At 40.9% G+C, this 24572-nt stretch overlaps 1 protein-coding gene across 1 annotated transcript in view; it reads right to left on the reverse strand.

Annotated features, from left to right (window-relative positions):
- Nucleotides 1-24572, reverse strand: part of SUSD5 (sushi domain containing 5) — a 58205-nt gene that overhangs the window by 12141 nt on the left and 21492 nt on the right. Inside the window, exons 3-4 of the mRNA XM_067560883.1 lie at nt 21477-21592; nt 9689-9877 (exon numbers count right to left, since the gene is read on the reverse strand). Coding sequence (XP_067416984.1) covers nt 9689-9877; nt 21477-21592 — 305 coding nt within the window. The remainder of the gene's footprint in view (nt 1-9688; nt 9878-21476; nt 21593-24572) is intronic.

Here is a 24572-nt window from a genome sequence, read left to right on the forward strand (position 1 = left end):
AGACATAGCCTAGATCTTCTAGTGGTTTAAGGCCAATAGTGTAGTCTTAGCTCCATTCAAGTAAATGGCAAATCTCCCAACAACTTCAATGGGGCCAGGATGTCACACTAAGACTGGGACCCAGGATGTGTAGGGTGGAATTTTCAAGAGGGATGAGTGTTGGCCTAATTCTGCTCCCACTTAAGACAACAAGAGTTTTACTACTGCAGCACTGCCAGTCCCAAAAGTTCAAAAATCATGAGCTAGACCCCCAAAATCATAAGACTATTTAAAAAAAAAGTGTCTTTTTGTAGGGGTGTCTGTCTATTGATTTCTGAACTTCCCCTACCCATACCCAGTATGTATGAGAGAGAGAATTAGTGTTGCCCACTCTCCCAAATGCACTGAGTAAAGTGACTTTGGCTTCCACTGCCAGAGCAATCACTGTCCGCCTAATGATGTAGCACTTTCAGCTTTTCCTCAAACCCCAACTTTTTAATTGTCTGCACCCCCTCACCTCCACATCTGTCCATCCCCAGCAATTAATTACATACTCCCAGCCCTCATCTGTCTGTCCCCTCAGGCCTCACACCAGCTGTAGGGTCCTTCACCACCCTCCCAGCCCTGGGGGAGGCAGCTGCAGCTGGGTGCTCTTCTCCCCATTCCCAGGCCTGGGAGGAGGTGGCTCTAGGATTTCTTCACCCCCTTTTCCTAGGCCTAGTGTTATAGGAATGGTTTTATTGCAGGCTCTGCCCCAGCCTTCCTGTGTGACTGTCCTGGGCAGATAACTTAACCAAGCTGTGCCTTAGTTTTTCCAATCTATAAGATGGAACTAATGCCTACCCACAGGGATATTTGGCATGACTAATATCTGAGATCCTCTAGTCTAAGGTGCTAAATAATTGCAAATTATTATTATTTGAAAACTTATTTATTTTGCGAAAAGTATTTTCTCGACTCTTCTACCTCATCCTGCTCCCCTGTATGCTGTGGTACGATACCTGAGGGCAACACCAGAAAAACAATGTTCCTGGGTGTAACTGATAAGGAAGGATCATTTATACTTATTCAACCCAACTGACTTCTTACAAGGAGAAGAACAAACCAGTACATGAAGTCTGAGTTTAAAAGACAAAGCATTACTCATTATCATCACAAATAAAAACCAAGGAAATCTTCAAAGGCTAGACAACTCCAATCTGACATAAGAATTAGATGGTGTAAAATTAAAGCTTTACAAAACTTAAGACCAACAGAAATGTTTCCTTATTTTTTTTAAAAGTTCTACCAGAAACAGTTGTTTATAAATAAGTAAACTTTCCCTTCTTGTGTTTGCAATCCAACCATTGTAGCCCTGAGAAACCTGAGTAGGGAACTGGCTATAAACAAAGATGAAACTGACTTCATTTTAATTGATTTTTGCTGAAATGTAAAAAGGAACAGTTAGTATAAATGGTGGGTTATTACAACTCTTTCTGTTTTAATAACCTGACGGAATTAGTAACTTAAACAAAGAAAGGTGTGTGTATATAAGGTGCAATTTTGATGCGTCATTGAATGGCAATGTCCATTTTAAAATCTTTTAGATAAAATTCCAGAAATACATATTCTGCATTTTGCTAGAAAGGAGCTCTAAAGGGGTTTCTACAGTATTGGCTACAGGGAGGATGTTATAGACTGCTGGCCCCAGTAAATGAGTAAGGTCCAGTGCCCCATGACGGAACAGGAGCTCCCATTTGGCCAATTTAGAGGGTGTGGGGAATACCTGGGGCTATAAAGGGTCAGGGAGACCCCAAGAAAGGAATTACTGGTGAGAAGAGCTCTGTATAGCTTGAAAGCTTGTCATCAGAAGTGGGTCTAATGAAAGATATTACCTTATCTAACTTGTCTTGATCAGAAAAAAGGCAGATGAGAGTTGCCTGGTGAATGAGGAAAAGCCATAGGTGCTGTAACTAGGCATGCAGGAGGTGCTGCTGCATCGCCTGGTTTGAAGTGGTTTCTATTACGTACAGGTTTTACAGTTTGGTTCAATGGCTCTTAGCACCCCCACTACAAAAATTGTTCCAGCACCCCTGCCTAGAGCCAGAAGGGGTTTCCTCAGAGAAGACCGAAGCCAAGGAAGCAGTGAGAGGGAATTGTTAGCTGACCTCCCCAAGCTGCAGAGCCAGGGCTGGTGAGGACTGAAGGTAGCAGTATTAGCAGCAAAAGAAGAGGGAGGTGGCTGCTGGCTTTGAAGGATGGTCTCCAGTGAAAAGCTATATTGGCATAGCTACATCTCTCAGGGGTGTGAAAAATCCTCACCTCTGAGAGATATAGTTAAGCTGACCTAACCCTCAGTATAGACCTTCCGTTGACCCAGATACCACTTCTCAGAGAGGAGGAGGAGAGATTATCTTCTGGGTGCTGTATTAAATTCCTACACTGAAGTGCTACAGCAGTGCAGCTGCAGTTCTGCCACTGTAACATTTTAATTGTACCTACTGCATATTCTAAGCTGAAGGCGAGAGCCAGAAAGAACTGAAGGCAGAGGGGCAGTGGAGGGGCTTACCTGCTGATGTCTCCACACCAGAGAGCCAGACAGAGGGGAACAGGGAGAGGACTGGAGGAGTTGGGGATGCTCCCCTGGTTAGGATGATCTCCCACCAGAGAGGCTATGGTGGTTCCTGCTGAGAAGAGGGAGGTTGTGCTCCATTTGGAAGGGCTGGGATGGCTGTCCTGGCAGAAAGACAGAAGAGGACTGAAAGAGAGTCCAAGTGCAGTGGGAGGCACTGGCATGTGGGGCATCAAAGGGGGTGAGATGTCTTGGGGTTTTAATGGCTACTTGCACTGGTGTGATCAATGGGTGTGGGGACTTTGTTTTGGACCATTCGCACTATGGGTTTGTAATAAACCTGCCCCAAAGAGGTAGAGGCAAGACAGCCTGGTGTGGAATCCTTGGTGGGTGCATGGTTGTGCCTAGGACAGAGGCTTTAGGGGTGCAGTCTCACCATTGCTGCTTCATAACCCCATTTAGCTCCCTTGGCGCTGCAGGTAGCACTGAGCCAGTGGCTCCTCTGGCCTCCTAACAGTGGGGGGTGGAGGGGGGTTGTGGGGCTGCTCTTTCCTGGTCTCTCCCCTCTGCTTCCTGTCAGTGCAGAGCAGAGAGGGGCACCCAATGCCACAATGTGATACCCTCCCCCAACTAGACAGCAGTGGGGGGAGGGAGACCTAATGGGCCCACCCCAGCAAAAAGGGACAGGGTGGGGTAAGCCTGAGAGCTCAGCACTAAGGGGCTGAGGGAGGCCCCCATCCTACAGCAAAAGGGGGCTAAATGTGGGGAAGTCCCAGAGGCAAGGGAGAATAGGAAGGAAATGTGCAGCAACTCTCTGCTCTCCTCCAACAAGGGAGCAGCTGAGGAACACGCCTCAGGGGGCAGAGGTTGGGTGGGGGAGGGTAGGTACCCTCTGAGGGACAATTAGTGACTCTCAAGTGAGGGCTGTGAAGGAGAATAAGAGACCTTGCCATGGAGCAAGAGAAGGGGGAGTAGAGACACCGCCACCTGTGACTGCGTAAAGAGACTGCTAATAAATGAAACCAATTTCTAATGGGAACTGGGGAGGGGTAGGGAAATGGAGAGTCCCCAAGTGTGGGCAACAGGGAGGGAAAAGATTCCACTGAAGAAAAGAGAGACCCCTGCCCCCAGTGGGGAATGCCCTGAGGAACCCAAGTACAAAGACAGCCGAGAGAGACCCCAGAGAGGGACAGAACCCTCTAATCAGGGGCATCAGGAGAGAGACTCTGTCAGAAGAAGGGAGCAACTGCAAAAAGATCCCACAGGGGGAAAAGAGAGGCAGGGGGGAAGTGGAGAGATTCACAAGGATGAGGAAGTGAAGCAGATGATCACATGATGAAAAGTACCCAATGGGGGAGAGAGGAATGAGACCCAAGTTGGGCGGATGAGTTAGGGTAGACCTTTAGAACAGGAGACAGGCCAGTGGAAGAGGCTATGAGTGAAGAGAGAGATGGAGTGAGACCTCAGTGACACAGCCTAGTGGGAGGGAAGAGAATAGGGCAGCAAGACAGAGGAGAGTGGAGGGATGGATGGAAGGGCAGAAAAATTAATCAGCTGAAAAACAAATGCTGGAAAGGACACAAAGAGAGAGACAGGTGAAGAGAGAGAAGGAAATAAAAATGTGGAGTGACAGTTGACAAAGAATAGAAGATAAATCATGGGAGACACAGTAAGTTACTATTATTGTTTGGCTAGCACCAATGCAAGGCACTTTACAGACAGACTGGTATAAACTCAAGATGCCTGTCCTGAAGAGTGTACAGTCTACACCAGCAATGTATAAATGAAGGAAAGTAAGTAGTGATGAAAACCAGTGCAAGTGACATTTTGTTTGGATTTATTATTTTAAGTTTTAAAGAAACCTTGTTGCCAGAATGTTAGCTGAAAATATTTTGTCTGACTTTTACATATCAGGAACCCTCATGTAAAATGATTGGAGAGAAGTAAGGTGTTTGACTGGCCAGGTTCTGTGACTATGAGAGCCCCAGTGTCTTGCATATCGGAAGGGGGTAACATGCTTCGTTTTGTTGTTATTTTTAACAATAATGCTGACTTTTCAATATATTTTTCTATGTTTCTGTATGCATCTGATGAGAAATGTATGAGAATATTAAGAGTCCTGTGGGTGTGCTACTTTTGGTGCAGGAAAATTAACATTTTAAAGAAACAAATTTTGGCTAAATGGCAATTTATTGAAGTAGGTATAAAGTAGATATAAAGATACGCTTGCTTTTATTGGCTAAATGGCAATTTATTGAAGTAGGTATAAAGTAGATATAAAGATACGTTTGCTTTCTTTGGTTCCAAGTTTTAAAGTTTCTTAAAATGTTCTAAAATTCAGAAAATTGCACAAACTTTATTCAAAACCTACCAGTGGAAGATCCTCCTCTCTCTCCTCCTACCCCTCTTTCTTTCTCAATCTCCCCAAACGCTTCTTCAATTTCCCCTCCTTTGTTTGGCTGTCTACAAGTGTGTGTTTCGCCCCAAAATTTCCTGCTGGTGATGGCAATAATGAAAGCATAAGCATAGAAAGGGCTGCAAGTGGTGGCCAGCATTTTAAGAACTGTATTGTTTAAGTCAGCTGGGAGCAGAACTATGTGACAAAATGCTGAGGATGTCAATGGTGCATTGTCTACACGAGCGCTCCTGTCATTTCCACTATTGGTGGAGCTGAATGATTGAGAAACGTTAGACAAAAATTCCTAACGTAGACCAGGTCTAACTACAAATGCTTTCTTTTTGCAGGAAAGATGTCTAATGAGGTGATATGCATCAATTTTAGATTTAGTCTTATTTAGCATCTTCATCAATGCACTGGAAGATGGAGTAAAATGTGCTAATTAGGTTGGCAGAGAAGACTCATTTGGAAGATGAGGACAGAGAAATTATATGAGGTGTCACAAATGAGTTAAAAGTACCAGAAAGGAATAACAAAATGAGATGTAACCTGAACAAGTGCAAGCTAGCTGATCTTGAAAAAAAAATATGAAACACAGATGTATTACATGGCTGTTATTTGGAAATCAGTAATGCTGAAAGAAACCTAGAGGTGATAGTGGACAACAAATTTAAAATAAGATTGCAATGCAATATAACACCAAGAATGTGATGGATGTGGTTTTGGGATGCATTCCAAGAGAGAATCTGCTCAGCTTTGGTGATGCCAAACCTAGACGATACTATTTAATTCTGAGCATCTCTGAATTCCCTCCAATTTATCTAGGTCTTTCTAGAGAGCAATAAGAAAGTAATGAACGCTTTACAGGATCAGGCCCCAACTCCCCCTAAAATTAATGGGAGCTAAGGCACTCAGTTCTTTACAGAAGAAACTGAACACTTTACAGGACTGTTCCAAAAAAATTAGCAGACAGGTTTATTGTGCACAAATTTAAATTTCTGACAGGCTTTAAAATGGAGCCACATTAGAGTAATGACAACATGATAAAGATCTAGATAAGAGCAATTCCTATAGTTGAGAGAACCATGTTTTATATATGCAGCTCTCGCAACATTATTATGAAAGGACATAGTTTTTTCAAATATGTACTGTATACTTGCTTTAAGTATCCAAAGGCAAGTGCAAAATCCAGTTTTTCATTCCATTAGCCCAGGCTGTAGCAACTCTGGTGCTCTGTGTGGAAAATAAACATAGCACAAGACATACAAAACCTGCATTCACATCTTGTGCACTCTATCTGGTAAACAATGTATTTGGCTCACTAACAGTCTGTGGGGCTTAACTACCTTGAACTGCTTTGGAAACTGAACCTTTGATTTTGTTGTAACATCAACAGTTAATTCCCTTCCTTGAGTAAACAAAACAAGTACATTAAAGATGTATGAATCACATCCCACATCAGAATTAGCAAATACAAAATAATAAACAGAAGATCACTACTAAGAAGCTGGTTCTAACATTAAATATGTATAGGGGCATGCACAAGGGGAGGGGCAAGGAGGGGCATTGGCCCACCCAATAACTGGCAGGGAAGCACAGAGCTCTCCCGCCCCTGGGGCCCTAGCGGGGAGGGTGTGCGCTCCTCCAGGGCCCCAGTGGGAGCTGACAGCTCCTCCAGCTCCTGGAGATGGAGGGCACAAAATCTTCCCCTCCAAAAGCTCTGGAATTTAAATTCCTGCACACGCCCCTGAATACATAGCTGGAGGGACATGCCCAGAGCTTATTTCCAGTAAATGGAAATTACACCCAATACTGAAGGGAAAGGGGGTTTGTAAGAATGAGGAAAAAGAGTGAGTGTGGAAGGTAGGTTTATTAAATTGAGGACGAACACTAGTAAAATATATTGAAACTCCTCTCAGCAAAAGCGCAACAGCAGTGTGGCACTATACTGCAGCATCATCCTACAAAGTCACCACATGATGAAGTCTCATCAGTCCATAGAGATGACCATATGGATTTTGAACAACCTGAATTGCTGGTACCACTTAGCCCATTGCTTGAAAATCTAGTATGCTGGGAATGGTGTCCACACTTCTTCTTATGCTAATAACCAAATCCAGCCCTCTCTTACATGAGTGCAACCCCCTTCGGGTTGTTTACATCTCATTTCAGTGCCACTCCCTTCCTTCTCCCACCCAAATCAATTGCCTCTTTCTTGATCTGACGTGCCAGCAAGGATGATCATATCTCCTATGACCCCCCCCCCCCATACTGGGAGAGACTCCTGGGATAAATCTGGCTGATCAGTCCCCACAAACCAAAGGAAACAAAGAAAACAGGAGACAGTAAACCTTTTGTCAAACAGCTAACCAGGCAGTTGTTTGGGCAGAGCACTACGTATCTTGCAGAGTCAGCTGCTGTGCCTGCATGAACAAGTAGCCAGTACCTGGTGCCCAAGTTGTTGGGGTCGAAGTCATATCCAGAGAAAGTGACATGATGGATATCAGAACAACTAAGTCACCTACCTGTAAAAAATGCCCTTAATAGCAGTTAGTGGTATCATTTTCATTGCCAGAAACTACTGATGCATTGAAACCTAACATTCCCTGCCAGAACCCTGCAGGCTGGTCATCTGCAGTGTGTCTGGTAAAACAAATGAATTCCAATGTAAAAGATTTAAGATTCCAGAAAATGAGGGGAAAAATAAGCGATAAAACAGTATAATTAGTTTCACAAATAATTGCATCCCTCCCTTTGGGTTTTTCAAAAGATACTGGGTTTATTAAAGGAACGCACATATCACCATTAATACATGTAGCTGAGGCTTGGTCTGACATGAGTAATTAACACATGGAGGGAGGCCTCATTTTTTGGAAGAGAAAATTAGGGAAGGAAATGAATCATCAGGTTGAAAACAAGATAATTAAATAGATCAGTAGGCTAAGACAAAATGTCTGAGCCACCTAAGATAAGAGGGAGAACACTGTAGCAAACTATTTACTATGAAGTAGATAACAGGGGACAAGGAATGCAGAGATGAGGTAAAGAGGAAGTCGAATTATGGTCATTGGGTGGACAGCACATGCTGCACAGGGATTGGTTCCTGCAAAATAACCAAGCCAAGCCAAAAACATGTGATGCAATGTATAATAAATGCAATGAGATGTGTAATGTATATAACAGGAGAAGGTTTTTGAGTAACTTTGGAGTTGTGATGTACCCTGCATCCAGCTAGCTCGCATTTGGGTCTGATTAACTCAGCGTAGCACTGCTGTATGCCAGATAAAGATACCTGAGTGATGAAGGCTTGAGTCGAACTGAGTTCTTGGGAAGCCAAATGGAAAGAGTCTCAGAGGAAACCCCAATAATACACAGGGCCAAATCCTGCACTAGTTACACCCATTCCACCTGACTGTGTGACCGCATGAAGAGTTTGATCCTCACTCTTTTGCAAAAAATATATAGATGGCAAGTTTGTAGGACCAAATTTCACCATTGGTGTAACTCTATTGATTTTAGTAGCTATGCCCCAGCAATTAATATGGCACTAAAGATTAAAATATGTAGGTTTTAATTAGTCTTTGCTTCCCACAAAGAAAGCTTCTGCTGCTGACTTTAAAGTGTATTGGTACTGATAGATTTACCACTCTGCCTTGCACTGCTATTATCTATTAATTGTGTGGCAATAGTGCTCGAAGGCCCTAAGCAGGACTGCAGCCCCATAGTTGTTGAACAAACACCGGAAAACCTGGTAACCGTGGCACTTTTGCAATATTAGAAAGGGTGATATGGAACTCTGTGTTTAAAGTATTGCCTTAGAAAATGAAATTATTTAGCTGTTTATACTCTATCTTGTTATCCACTAGTCCATTTTTCCATTAATCTTACTGATATGATGCATTTTATTATGGTCTGGTGCTTTATATTAAGATCCTTTCCATGTAGATGTTAATAGCATAGATGGCAATACTTGGAAACCTTTTCAAGGGATAGGTGATATAGTGGAGGTCTTGAAGTAGCAGGGAGGGCCTGGGAGTTGCTGTGGGCCTTTATGTGCATTCTGGTGAATTTCACGTTGTTTTTCCTAATAGAATATTCCTTTTATAAGGGTGAAAGAGGCAGAGGAAACCAGCAATGTATTGTAGAATGCTCAGGTGACCTTCCAGACCACCAGCTTATTTGACAAACTGTCCCTAGATTATTTCAAGTGTTTCCCCATATAGAAACCCCTGTGTTTTACCCCATCGCACTCTGTGCTTCCCTTCACTCAGCACCCCCACTGTGCTCAATTTGTTTTTTTCCCTTACTTTGTGCTCCCCACACCCTTGTTTCCTCTCTTTGGAGGAGAATCCTATTCCTACCTAATGTAGGATCCTTCCAGCCTGGCCTTCTTGTCACCAGTATACAGGGTATATTGCCCACTCCATAATACCTACATTATGCTACACAGCTTCAGTGGAAGCAGTTGTCTTGAGCTTCCCCTGAAAATATTTAATAGGTGCCTGGCTTGGTGTTGTTAAGGACTCTGAGGGTTAGTGGGAGAGTGAGTTGTAGGGGATCACATAGTGCGTAAGCAGCTGGAGTAGCACTGTTATACAGCAATGCTATAGACACCTTCAGCTGTACACAGCACCAGTCAAGTCCTGGAGGTTGAAAATATCTGGTAGCATTTGCCAAAACTAGGGACACTATCAGCCAGACCAGGACTGCTGACAGCTATGGCTGACAGGAATCTTGGTGTGTATGCTAGATACACTTACCTTTGACACAAGCCTGAACTTGCCCGTACCATTCCCCACAGCTGTCACAGAGCAGGGTAAAAGCAGTCTCTTTGTTGCCCATGACATAACCCTGAGCACAAACATATAGCAGTTCATCGCCCATTTCAAACCCAGTGTGGCCATGCAGGATCGTGTGAGGGAAGGATGGGGCATCCCCACATGGTTTGTCTGAAAAGAAAAAGAAACAAGAAACATTAGGAGAAACTGTAATGTGTTGAAGAATGGTGTTAGACTGGTAAGTCTAGATACAATTGCCTGTATGTATATCCACAGTATACACCACATATGGTATATGCTCCCTGCATTGTACCCTTCATAATTATGCTTCAGCCATGCCCTGGACAGGAATGTGTAGAAATAAAAGTGTAGTCTGATATTCATGCCCATGCAATTTTGGGATCTTTGTTGGAAACTCTCAAAGGTGTCAGTACCTGTTGGGATGGTGATGTGTAGACACATATCTAATAGGGCTTTGTTTTGACTACAATACAAGTCAACAAGCTAAATCAAGGTTACAATGTGTTATCCTGTACCCACACTACCAAAAACGGTCTAGATTGCATGATAGCTAAGCATGACCTAAACTCAACCATTTTTCTGAGTCAAGACAAAGCCTAGGAAATGGACTGAGACTTCTAGTTCGTTCTATCTAGTACTCCCAAGAGTTGTCAGTTGGTGACACCCAATCTGAGCCAAGTTAATACCTGTAATGACAGGCTCGGTAGGCCACTTTCAATCCTCTGAGCCATCCAGTCCCCTACCAAACAGCACATCTAGTCAATAGGATTCTCATTAACCTTTTCCTTCTCATAACAGGAAATCATTTATAATCTCAGATTGGCTTCAGAGGAGGAAACCTAACCTATGAAGCAGTGACTGTTTTCTCAAATTCATACAAAGACAGTAAGGGTTAACAAAGCTCTCCTGTGAGAAAACTGGAATGCTAAATCAACATGTTTGTCAGGAAATAAAATATAAAATGCATTTAATGGAATAACTTGTTTGACAATACTTGTGTATGCAGCACTGAGAACCTGAAAGTGCAAATGACTATAAAAAAAAAGTGAAATTGATTTTACTGAATTTCTTTCCTCTACCTGAGAGAAATGCAAACAGTAAATAAACAGGAACCATAGTGAAAAGTAAACTGCGATTTAAAAATTCAGACAGTTTTAATATCTAAGGTGTCAATAACATAGGGCCAGATTATTCAGCTAGTAATAAGGGCATAGAGTGTCCTCTCCTTGAAGATTCTCCCAACCTCATGAACATCCTGTGAGGGAAGGATTAGTCACATTCCATAGGCCCCCTTTGCAAAGGGCATCCCAAAGATGATGAAAGGCTGAGGGAGTCAGGGGCCAAACCCAACCAAAACCACAATGGACAATGAATGTGGCCACAGGACATATTAACTCTTTCATAGCCCCTGCCAGATTTTTCTTCAATTATTACAGAGGCACTGATGGCTTAGGGGATACATTGTTGAGGAGCCACACATTGTCAAGCAGACAGAAGGGTGTTCTAGAGTTGGTCCAGATGGCACTAGTTTCTTGTGGACCTGTAGCTTGTGAGGCCAGAACCACTGGCCATCCTGCAGGAGGAGACACCTCAACAATCCTAGGAAAATTCTACAACGAGATCTTTGCTGGGTTTTCCTGTCCCCGGATCCCCTCCTACTGGCTATCCAGGTTATGAGCCAGGCCATAGGTAAATACATTGTTATTAATGATATATGATTTTTATGTTGATAAACATTAGCCTTATTGTGGAACTTAATGTCATACAGAAAATACTATTGCTACATGAAGGTTCATTCAGTGGAAGGATACTCCTTTTTCAGCATTTTCTCTCAATATTGGGATTTGGTTTTATGGCCCTCACTGAATGTTTCTGAACCTGATGTACTGCAAGACCATCAGCTGCTAATTTAGAGGAGACACGAGCAAGATTAAAGCTTTGGAATTTATTCTCCCCTTAATTCACACACATATTGCATCCTAGTTTCAGAAGTTCATGGGAGTTATGTATACATGCATTGACAGGAGAACACACCTCTTGGTAGCTATGCAAGACTCAATTTAAGCTCAATCTCATGTAGGCTTGGCATTTGAGGAAGTGAGTAACATTTAGCAGCTAATGTGGTTCCTGTGAATTGGTAAGAGTGATTAGATTGATGTAGGTGAAAGGAATAAACAATATTTTATTGCCATATGGGAAAGTTACAGACCAGTGGAACAGGTGTATTCCACTTGTGTAGTTATGTTCATTAACACTAATGAGAGGTGTTTGCAGTGAGGACAGAATGGATCCCAAAGAATTATAATAATAGTTATTTGAAGGTATCGTAAGCTACAGTCACACTGCTTAATTATGGGGCATGGTGGGGGGAAATGAGCATCTTCATACCTTAAATATGTTTACCTTATGCTTAACATATTTTGATATGCACATAATACCCTTCCAGGAGATAGAGTTGAAGGGCCCCTAGCTACAGAACAACCTAATGGAGGAGTTAAAAATGGAACCTCTCCTTCTTCAGAATATGTTGCAAAGTCTGCCTGTTTCCTATAGCCTGTCCACCATAAACAAATAATTAGTGACAGTCAACTTAAAAGAAAACAAAAGGAAAGAATTTTCAAGAACCTGGGGGAGGTGAAGAGCAAAGTCAGCTGTGGTGTTGTCCAAATACAATGCTATGTAAATGGTTAAGTATGGAAGTGATGGGTGCCCTAGAAATAACTAAGATAGATGCACTGAGATGTTAGTCTACTTCCTACTCTAAGCAGTTGGTAACCAACTCCCAAAGAAAAGGATGGTGTAAGTGAATGTGTATCCAGAAATCATTCATAACTTTAGAAGACTTTTTTTTAAATACAGGTCATTAACTCTTTTTATTATGGGGAAATTTTTCTATACTTTACCTTGCTCCTAAAAAGTAAATCCTTAAGATTTACTACCATCCTTAAGATATTAAAGCATATTAACACCAGCAAAAACACTTTTCTTTGTTTAGGAATAGGAGGATTAAGACTAATAGATTCAAGATATTAAGGTCAGAAGGGACCATTATGATTATCTAGTCTGACCCTTGGCATAAAAAAGACCATAGATTTCACCAAGTAGTTCCCACCCATGATTTCTGATTGAGACAGAGCATATCTTTTAGAAAGACATCAGTCATGATTTAAAGACTTCAAGTGATGGAAAATCTACCACATCCCTAGGTGAGTTATTCCAATGGTTAATTACACTTACTGTAAAAAATTGTGCCTTATTTTTAGTCTGAAATTGTCTAGCTTCAGTTTCTAGCCATTGGATCTTGCTATGTCTTTGTCTGCTAGTTAAAGATCCCTCTGCTATCAGAAATCTTCTTCTTGTGTGGGTACTTAGAGACCATGATCAAGTTATCTCTTAATCTTCTCTTTGTTAAACTAAATCGATTGATCTTCTTAGTCTCTCGCTGTCAGACAGGTTTTCCAAACCTCAAAGGAGGTGGCAGTAGACAAAGTGGAATATATTGAGGGCCTGCATGGGAGAATTGGCTGTGGGAACGGAAAGAAAAGGGGCAGATCTTGGTGATGTTGATGCTCAAACGCTGGATGTGGAATATATGAACCCTTGTCCTGAGACTGTTCTCCATGGTCTTGCCTTCACTGCACGGTTCACTGGAGTGATGGGCACTTGAGTGTGACCACTTGAATTGGCCTAGCTTGAGTGAGAGAGCCAACGCTGCAAAGCCAAACTTGAGTTACTGCATCCATAATGGTGCTGTACTCATTTGTGTGAGGTGGCAGGACTTCTGGGGGCATAGTCCCTGGTTCTTAGCTGCACTAATCTGAGCAGCACTAATCTGAGCTGGTGTCTATGAATTATTTCAACATAGTGTGAGAGGACTTGTCTGTCTTTTCTTGGCACCTGTGCAGAAGTGGTCTTAGGCTAGCAACTCATTGAAGTAAATCACTTGCAGACTTCTGTCTGTGGACCCTGTTCCAATGGGTCAGAAGGCCTGGACCCAACTTGGAGCAATGATATCTTCCAAATGTTGACATTAATGCAAATTTCAGTTTTGGAAGAGGATGCAGATATAGGGCATGAAAGGTAGTAGAGGTTGTTTCTGCAGCAGCGTGTCTCTGTGGGAGAATGAAAGTCACCAAGAGAAAGCAGCAGCATGCCTTACTAAGGAGATTATGTAAAATGGATGTTGAAATAGAGGAGTGGGAACAGCTGATGCAGAACCTACCAGAACCCCTACATTACCATCTGGCCAGCTGGCAGCATGCTGGGAAGACAAGCTCATGAACACCATTTCCTGTACAAGTGATGGTGCTGGTACAGTGAGCTGCATGTGAATGTGGGGTCAAATGGCAAACTAGGCTATATACATTGGTAGGAGACTTCTGGTGCACATGCAGGGAGCAAGTACCTGGCAAGAAAATGCAGTCCAGGTGGAACTGTGGGAAGAGATTGGAGGGCTAAGAGCACTCAAGTGGTTTAGGCCTGCATTCACACCAGAGTGGTTGTGTCCATACCTCAAGTGTTAGCAGTTCTAGAGGCTATACCCCCTCTTGGGCCAGCTGACTTACAGTGAAAAGCACTACTATGATTTAACAAGAGGTTTTTGTGTATGGATGGGACTTGGGTAAGAGGCAACACTCAAGTGTAAACTAGAGTCAACTGTGCAGCAAAGACAAGGCCTAAGAATTTGTTTGGCATCAATAAATCAGTTAAGGCCAGTGATAGCTCTGGTTACAGAACTGCAAGAGACAAGTCGCCTTTCTTTACAAGGGGTTTAAGAGACCTGAATTACTTCAGACTGCATATTCAGTCTTGACTTGGACTTGAGGACTAATGACCATGGGAAGAAAATTAACCCCAAACTATGCCTGGAAAGGGGTTAGTGGCAGGTAACTTTTCAGTAGAGTTGATGTAAGTCTTTATAGGGGAAAAAATCCCAGGTTTCCAGTAAAGAAACTTTCTTGACTTAAATTAGATGCAAGTGTTGAATTGGTAAAGGTTTTCTGAGACATCTTGACTAAACTTAAATATGCAAATAAAGGACAGTCTGAAATAAACAAACAAATAACTCAATAAACAAAGACCCAAACCTTAGTTTCCTTGTACACGTAAATCTCCTTTTGGCAGGATTGGTAATCTTTCCAGGTACCATTCCATACGTTTCACTGACTCCCTGACTCTGGAGGCTACCATGAAACATCTGCCTTCTGGTTTCTTTGAAGGTCAGACAGGAGAATATTCCCAGAGAGATCTCTGCAGTTTGGGATGAGTTGTCCTATCATTAAGAGTTTAAAAGATCTCACTCTTAGTGTCCAATCTCTTTGAAAGATGATGGTGGGTGCTTTACTTCCCTTCTTGATCTTGGAGATACTTAAGTGTGGAGAATTTTCATTTTGCAGATAAACATTGAGATGAAATGAAATGCAAAGAACCAAAACACAACCAACATAAGTATTCCTTGTAAGCTACTGATGTTGGGATGCCAATACCTCTTTCATCAGAGAATGGCTGCTAAAAATAACTTCATTTATTAGTTTAAATGACATCACCAGGCAGCTGGAAATTCACTGTCAGCTAAATGCAAAGCTTTGGAAAAGAAAACTGCAGAAACTGAAAAACCTCCATATTCATTGTAAAGCAAAACAAATAAAAAGAAACAGCATAAACTTTACAAACAGCAAGCTGTAGTTTGCTCTTTTAAAGTAAACTTAAAACGTTTGTGTTAGAAAATACCAAAACTTCATCTTCCCTTTTTTTGCTGAAGAAAAAGTAAATTGAAATAACTACATAATCTATTAACTTTTGATGTATTTGGAGCTAGAAGTTATGCCTAACAAAATTAGATTTGCATGTCTGCAGTGGAACATTACATAGATCTCACTTGTTGCCTATAAAATCTATGGTTCAAACAAGGAAAGAATCAGTAATGCTCAGGAACTATTAATGGTGTGTGTGGGTGATGGGGTCTTTCTATTGTTTCTTTAAAAAAATTACACAGGAAAGTTAGTGTGAATCAAAACTGTTTTTTAAATATGAAAACATATGTTATGTTTCCCTAGGAAAAAGTCTGCTTCATAGGAGAACCCTCTGAGGATTATTCCCATTTCATTTATTTCTTTTGCATTTACACATATTCTTGCGAGCTTTGCTGTGGAATGGCTTAAAAAAGACTGTGTTAACATACTGCCCATGGGCCAGATCTGGCCTGCATGAGGATCACATGGCATATTTGGAACCTGCAGAATTAAATCTTTTTTTTTTTTTTTTAAAAAGAAAGTTTCTAACCCCAACTGTTGAGAAGATAACCTTTCAATGTGAACAGAATATAAATCAATGAGTTGTCATCTTGAGTCTGCAGACAGCATAAAACCATGACTGAAGTGTGAGCTTGATTTGACCATTGAAGCTTTTTAAAAAAAAAAACAAAACAAAAAAAACAAACCCTGCAATGATATAAATGATGTAATTCAATTACCCTTACTAAACTAAGCACCTGCATAGTACTCTAAATACATGTAAATAAGTATAATACAATGTGGGTGGTAAGTTTTTCCTCTTCTGTCTCTTCTTGGCTTTTCTTCTCTTTCCCATTCCAGCCATTATAATATATTATTTTTCCTTGCATTAACATCTATTTTTGTAATTATTTAAAATTTACTTTTGGGTCTATCTGCAGATACACATAAATATATTTTGCATTCAGAGCTGCAGTAAATCTCAAACTATTACAACATTAGTCTTTATCATTCCATACAGGGGTCTTTTTGACAGAGAATGCCACAGTGATTAGATATAGCTCCCTGTGCTGTGAAAACTGCAGCTGTACCCACAGCATTCTCAAAATATTTCAGCTGCATATCTCCCTGGTAAAACATAACCTCCAGTGTCAAAGATTGCCATCTGACTTCTGTGTGCACTATAACAGATCTGAATTCTAGAAATGCAGAAGGAAAGGTGCGGATTCAGAAAATTTTAACTTTAAATGATTGATTCTGGATTACTTCTACACTCAAAAACTCCTCCTGGATTTTAGAGAACACTGTTATTATTGAGTCCATTAGGAGCCTTCAGTGTGCAAGGAATGGGGCACTAGGTCCTTAGGCCTCAATCCTGCAAATACATGCTTGTACATGGGCTAAACTTCATGCCCGTGAGCAGGCCTATTGAACTTGCACATGTATAAGTGAATGCAGGATCAGAGCTGTAGAAGGAAATTTTGGAATAATTTACACTGGAATCTGCTGTGATGCTATCAGGTGCGCTTTGTGCAGCATTAAGAGTTGGAAACTGCATTCATTATTTTAAAAGATTTTATTTTAATACATAAAGGTTGAGCTTTGCTTAAAATTCTGCCACATTCATTCATTTCACGTTAATCATTACATTGCCTCAACAGTATTGAAATCCTGTTGATTAAAGGTGATGATGATATTTCTCTAACAAGTGAGTTAATAGTTCAGTGAAAAGTAAAACAATTGAAGGATTTAGACCTGTAGTTAGTCATTTTGGCAAAACTGTGCAAAACAGGTGGTCTGGGGTCATATTTATAGTTGTCACTGTGAGAGACCTAGCATATTTGTATAATATTAATATAATAATCAATAATTAATATAGGGTTTTTACTCTCCTGGGATGAAACTGCCGTTTTTGAAATCTAGGATATTCTTTCAGCAACAATTCAGTTACTTAATACTATTATTATTTATACGGGATCATCCATGTGCATAATGCTTTACATGCAAATAAAAGATACAGTCCCATCTTACACTTTAGGTGTCCAGTCCTGCCAAGTGCTGAGTGCCTTCTGTGAGGACAGAAAGCCCTCAACTTTCATTGATGTCAGTGGGCACTGAGGTCCTGTACCTTACAAACTTCATTCTCCTCATAGACTCATAGAATCTAAGGTCAGAAGGGACCAATATGATCATTTAGTCTGACCTCCTGCACAATGCAGGCCACAGAACCTCACCCCATCCATTCCTGTAACAGACCCCTAACCTGTGACTGAGTTATTAAAGCCTTCAGATCATGATTTAAAAACTTTAAGGTACAGAGAATCCACCAGCAAGTGACCCGTTCCCCATCCTACAGAGGAAGGCGAAAAACCCCCAGAGCCTTTGCCAATCTGCCCTGGAGAAAAATTCCTTCCCGACCCCAAATATGGCGATCAATTAAACCCGGAGCATGTGGGCAAGACTCACCAGTGAGACACCCAAGAAAGAATTCTCTGTAATAACTCAGAATCCACCCCATCTAACATCCCTTCATAGGCCATTGGCATATCTACCACCAGTAGTTAAAGATCAGTCAATTGCCAAACTAGGCTGTCCCATCATACCATCCCCTCCATAAATTTATCAAGCTCAGTTTTGAGGCCAGCTGGGTTTTTGGCTCCACTGCTCCCCTTGGAAGGCTGTTCCAGAACTTCACTCCTCTGATGGTTAGAATCCGGCTTCTAATTTCAAGTCTAAACTTCCTGATGGCCAGTTTATATCCATTAGTTCTTGTGTCCACATTGGCGCCTCTCATTTTACACCAGTTACCCACCATTCTAACTCCAGTGAATTCAGCGGAGTTACTTCTGAGTTACACCAGCGTAAGTGAGAAAAGAATCGGACCATATATGTTTGGGCCTAGTGTTAAATAAAACACAAAATAACACAGGGATGAGGATTAGTGGGCGTCAATGCACAGAAAACCAAACTCAGCTATAGGCAACTCTTTGCATCAAGTATATTCAGGATGGGATATCAAAGAGAGGGCTCCACAGGCTAGAGCCGAATATTAAACTGATTGAAGTCAATGGGCTTTTGTCCTATTTTAATAGGATCACGATTTCTCTTTTAGTATTTTTTTGTAATTCTCCCATAGCAAACATATTATATTAAAATCATTTTTTCAAAAAGGAAGAAGAAATACCTTTAAAAAATCATATAAGCATTAGAATGTTAGCAACAAACTGAAACAGTGATTGGATACATACTGCTGTTATGCAGAAATACACTTAGCAGCCATGTTTTATGCTAAAAATGTACTTCACAAAGGGTGTTATGGGTGAAAAGGCTGCAGCTTTTTTACAAGAACTTCACGGGCAACAAGCCAAGTGGTACGTTTTGTCATGCAGCGGCTCAAGTCTCCTCACCAGCCAACCTTTAGTTAAGAGATCTTGTTAAAACATAAACTGTTTATACAATATCTGTTGAATAGTTAAACATGAGGGTACCTTGTGGTTATCTGGAAACATTTCTCAATTAAATACTATAAGATAAGTGTGTTGGTATGGTCAGCCCTTTCTCTCTTCAGGAGTTTCCCTGCCATGACCCAAATGAGCTGCTCATAAATTGTTTCTTCTTTATTAATATTTAATTTCCCCCAGTTTTAAATTGTGCAATTTCACATTGGCCTAAAACAATTTTTTCCATGTTTTGAAAAATTATTTTTATGATGCATTTGTATTGCAATAAGGCCTAGGAGCCCCAGTCACCCAGGACCCCATTACACTAAGCACTCTACAAATGCAAAACAAATATGGCCTCTGCCCCAAAGAGCTTACAATTTAAGAATAAGATAAGGGACAACAGGCGGAAACAGGCAGGCAGCGCACAAGGAAACAATAAGCCAATACTGGCCAGCATGATAGGCAGTGGTTTCAACACACTAGCTACTTAACCATTGTCCAGTTTTGAGAGGCCCCACAGCAAGGGAGAGTTTTAAAGAGGGGTTTGAAGAAGGATGATGAGATGGTTGGGTGGATATTTATGGGAACATCTCTCGTGTGACAGGCAGCATAAGAGAAAGGTGCTTGTTTGAAAATGTAACAATTGGGCGATGAAAATGGCATTACTGGCAGAGCAGCAGGCAAAAGGTGACATTGTGATAATGCATGAGAAATGATGGGAAAGTTTGGGGATAGGCTGCGGAGGGCCTTGAAAGTGAAGACAAGTAGTTTGTGTTTGATGCAATTGAGAAGGTGGAGCCAGTGGAGGGACTCAAAGACAGGAGTGTCATGGTCAAAGTGATGAACTAGCACAGTGATCTTTGCAGCAGTATATTGAATAGATATAAAACTGGTCCTTTTCAGGTCAAATGTTGGAATATTTGATTGTCTAACAATAGATCAAATATGCTGCACACTTTCTGTCACTTCAGCATGATATTTTCATGTCATATTATATTCACAGGCTTGACTAAAGACTTGTTAAAAACCCTAAATGGCTGTGTGATTTTACTATTTTTCAAGTACTGTGTCAGTCAACATCATCCACCTATCTCTACCCTTCTTTGAAGTGGGACACAAAAACACACTGTGGGATTAACAAATCATCCCCACTGTTCCATCATCTCAACTGAACAGTCTATATTTTACATAAAAATTCTCACGTCCAAACTATTCTGTTACACAAGCGTACGTCTGGAGAAACTCCACTGATATCCATGGAGTTAGTCTGGAAGTACAGGGTGTATCTGAGAGCACAATTTGTCCCTCAGTTTTTTTGTCTGAATGAGGAACACAGAAGCTAGATTTAATTCCAAACACTGAGTTCAGAATACTGACTCCCTATCTGCCAAAGACTTCCAGTAGCACTAAAGGCCAATGTGATTCTCAGTTGCACAGAATTTGAATGCCTAAGTTTAACCAGTTCAGCCTTCTGCTGAAAATGAGATTGAATTTCCATACAGGAAAGTGGCTTTTAAAAGTATGATAACAGTATTTTTCTCATAATGCATCTTTACTGGTGGGCCCTTGGATCTGAGTTCCTACAGTTGAGGTTAAATTCTAGCACAGTACTTTAGTTTCACATTCAGAATGAACCGTGACATCCAGAGTCCCCAAAGGCCTGGTCAATACTTGACAAAAGTGTTGAAACAAACTGACTGGCATACCGTGTAATCATAAGACGCATGCAACACCTCATGCCAACACACAATATTACAAGTTTCACAAATATTGGTTGTACTGGTTAGTTGCAATACCTGAAATGAGATCTTTAGCTATGTAGTATTGGATGATTTCTTCTTAGTAACTCCAACCCACAATACAATGTTTTGTGTTGGGAAATTATCCAAAAACCCCTGCTCCCAACAACAAAGCTGAGCACTGTCAGTGCTTCTGGAATCCCAGAATGTATTGGTGCAACCATAGTTGAAACGAGAGCTGTTTGAATAATGATTTTTTTGGTTCATGGGTAATTTCAAAAAATTGGGGGGAATCATTTTGGGTCAAACTGAAAAAATGTTTTGAAATTTTCAAGAAAATCAAGTTTAAAAATGTTGTGTGTTTTTAAAATTTTAAAATAAGTTAGTAGGAAATTTCTAAAGGAACTAAAAAATCAAAACATTTAATTTTGAAAATGTAATTAAACGTTCTGATTCTTTTCAGATTTTTTGTTTTTTTGGTTTTTTTATATGAACAATTCAGCAAATCTGACACTATTTTGTGAAATGTTTGTGTTGCTGAATCTGAGTTTTTTTGCAGAAAAAAGTTGTGGACAAAAATAATTGCTCAACTCAGGTTGTAAGTTGTGCTATGTGAACACCAAAATGGTTCTATCAGACACCTTGTTGCTGTGTGAACCTGCTAAACTCTTGCAAGAACAAGTTTGACTACCATTTCATGAAACTCATGTCCTTGCAATAGTTTCTTCACTTAGTGGAGACATGCTATCAGAATTTATTTTGTAAAATTTCCCATCATTGCTCCTATTAAGACAGTAGTGACAGTACATTGTTTCAATGATATATCAATGCTGACCTTCATCTTTCACACAAAATGCATTGTATCTGCCACTTGGAGAGGGATCATTTTCAATGTTAACGATAGCTTTCACACTCTGCTGGTTGCTGCCTGTCTTACTGCACACCATTGTCCTAAAATAGAAAAGAAGGTGGAAAAAATCAGAAGTTCTGCAGGAACTGTATTGTACATATAGGTGAAATGGAGTGGCCTTATATCACTTCAATCAGTGAATAGCATTGCATCAGTCTTTATAATGACAGGACTGAACTACTGAGGAGCTTGCAATGGGGTAGTTATGTGGCAAAGGCCATTCTGGGAAAGAACAGATAAGAGAGAGACAAATAATTTTTAAAAAATGCCTGGTCGTATATTAATTCAAGATCACAGGAAGCACTAAAAGTTTAGGATTAGCGTTTGAAGGAGTGACAGCATGTTTCACTTCTGCACAATAAGTCTAAATATTGGGACAAATCCTAAATCCTTACTGAGGACCATATTATGCTTTTACTTACAACAGTGTAAATCCAGAGTAACAATGTTGGCTTCCACAGTGTGCTCCAGATTGAAAATTGTTTAAATCAGAGCAAAATTTAGTCCTCTGTCTTTTTTAGTTCTTTACTCAGGTAAACTCCCACTTTAACAGCAGTTTAATAGGCTTTAAGAGGAGTTTTGCCTGAGTACAAATTAGGCAAAGACCTCAGGATTTGGTCCTATTATCAAAAATAATTAAAAGTAATTTATTAAACTAATACCCTTGCTATTTTATCATGTTTGTTCAGTTAATTCCTGTTAGAGTTTGACAGCTAAATTCTCCAAAGATTCCATCTGTACTGGGCATGCTCCATCCCAGGGATGCAGGGGATGTGCAAGGTTTTCCCTGCAATTGCTGTTTCCAGCTACTGCAGGCCACTGTGGTCCCAGGCACCAGAATGAAAAGAAGCAGATTCTCTCCGGTGCACTCAATGGTCTGCCTTTTGGCATTCGGGCAGCGTGGAGGAGGAGGAAGCAGCCACGTTGGAGTGCAGAGGGGTGAGGAATGGGGAAAGGTGGAAAGAAGTGGTGGCTCAGAGTTGAGGGGAGCGAAAGGGGGGAGGTGAACAGGAACTGGAGGGATGAGGGGTTGGATCAGAGCAGAGATGGAAGGGAGCAGGAGATGGGGTGAGGGAGTTTGGATAGGAGAGCAGGAGCCTGGGTGTTTGGGCAGTTGGATAGAAACAGAGGTGGAGGACAGGAATTGGGGAGTGTGGCAGGATGTATAGGAGCACAGGGGAGGAGGGCAAATAGCAGCTGGGATGGATATGGTGGATAGATGGAGAAGTCACGGGGCAACATGTCCTATAACCATACAGCACCCTCCCCTAGAAAACCTAGGATTGATCCCAGGAGTCATCAGTCATTGCTCTGCTATCAGCAAATAGCTGTGAAATTCATTGGTAACCTGTTTCATTCCCCATCTAATGACTGGTCCACATAGAGGATAACAACTCACTACTGCTACCACTCACTCTATTAGCTCAATTAGTAGAGGTCAGTGCTGTAGATCTAAGGGTTCCAATCCTGCAGATGACACAATTGGGGATCAATATGCTTCCATATGAAGGAATTTGTTGGTTTTTTTAAATGAGGAAATTACATTTAAAAAAAAAACTACAATAAAAGGACTTTAAGGTTGCAAAGTCAAGTCCCCAAGAGTTAGGAAATGTCAGAATTAAAGTTGCTCAGCAATCTTAATTCAGTCCAGTTGTATGCATTATGGTACAGTCTTTAATTATATGATCACATACTATTTTTCTACAGGAATTCTTCCTCATGAACTACACAGGATGGACAATGTTCTGGGAATAAATCAGGGCTATGTAGCGAATAAGGTTGTTGGCTGTCAGACCCCTGCCTCATTTGTTGCAGAAGTTGGAAGGTATGTAATGAATGAGGCAGAAAAAGAAAGTATGGTTAAGCAGGTTGAAAGCCGCTCTGGAAAATTGAATACTGTCTCTGCTTCTGCCACAATATTCCTGTCACTTGAACCAAAAGTTTCACAAATAGCCATTAATTGTATGTTCACCATTTTCTAGGTGCCCAATTTGTTTGCATTATTTTACATTGGTTTAAATTTATCAGGCTCTCTTTAAAAGAAAAAGGGCTACAGACTTTCACTTAAAAAAAAAGTTGGTTGATAATATTCTTTGCATTGGACCCAAAAGCTATTAGCAAAAGGCTTGCAAGCTCCTTCTAGTCTAAATCCCATTTTCGAAAGGGGTTTAGGCACTTTGGCTCCTAAGTCTCATTGAAAGTCAATGGGATGTAGACTCTTACATGCCTAAGTCATTTTAGAAAATGAGATTTAGCTGCCTAAATCACTTAGGTTTTACAATGCTGAGCAGAGCAACACCTAAACATCTTTAAAAATCTGGACCTATGTGTCTAAAGTTTAGTACCCAAAATCTGAAGCACCCAAAATCAGAGTGTGAAAACTTGCCCCACAGTAAATTAAATGGGAATTTTGGTCACTCATTATCTCTGAAAATCAAGCCATGTCCCTTTAGATATATCTACACTGGAAATGGAAGGTGTAATTTCCTGCTCGAGGAGACATATCTATGCTTGCTCTGATCAAGTCAAAGCACTAAAAACAGAAGTTCAAGTGTGGTGGTGCAAGTGGCAGAACGGGTTCTGCCTGGACAACAATCTCATCCCAAGACTGTAGATACATATTTAGGCAGCTAGCTCCTCTGGTCACTTGCATCACTCTGGTTAGCACAGATATGTCTACTCCAATTGGCAATTACACCTTCCATTTCCAGTGTAGGCATACTCTGTGTATGCCTAAGTAAGGAGTCAGATGCCTGATCTTAGGCATCCAGTTCTGAACATTTAAACCTGCATTTTCTGACTTTCAATCCTCCGCTTTAGTTACTTTCCACGGTTGCAGCCCAAAGCACCACTACTCAGCATGCTATTTCTGGTATAGACTAAAAATTTCTTCTTGGCTCACAGATCCTTGGAATTTTGCTATCATGTCCAAAATAGGATACTTTGAATCACATATAGGATTGTGTGTTTGAAGAAGGAAGTGCTTTTTAATTTTTTTCAGATGCCATATACAGTTCCTGT

This window comes from Emydura macquarii, unplaced genomic scaffold (genome assembly GCF_026122565.2).
Source record: "Emydura macquarii macquarii isolate MOO-44397 ecotype Brisbane River unplaced genomic scaffold, CSIRO-AGI_Emac_v2 contig_2321, whole genome shotgun sequence".
NCBI classification, from domain to species: domain Eukaryota; kingdom Metazoa; phylum Chordata; order Testudines; family Chelidae; genus Emydura; species Emydura macquarii.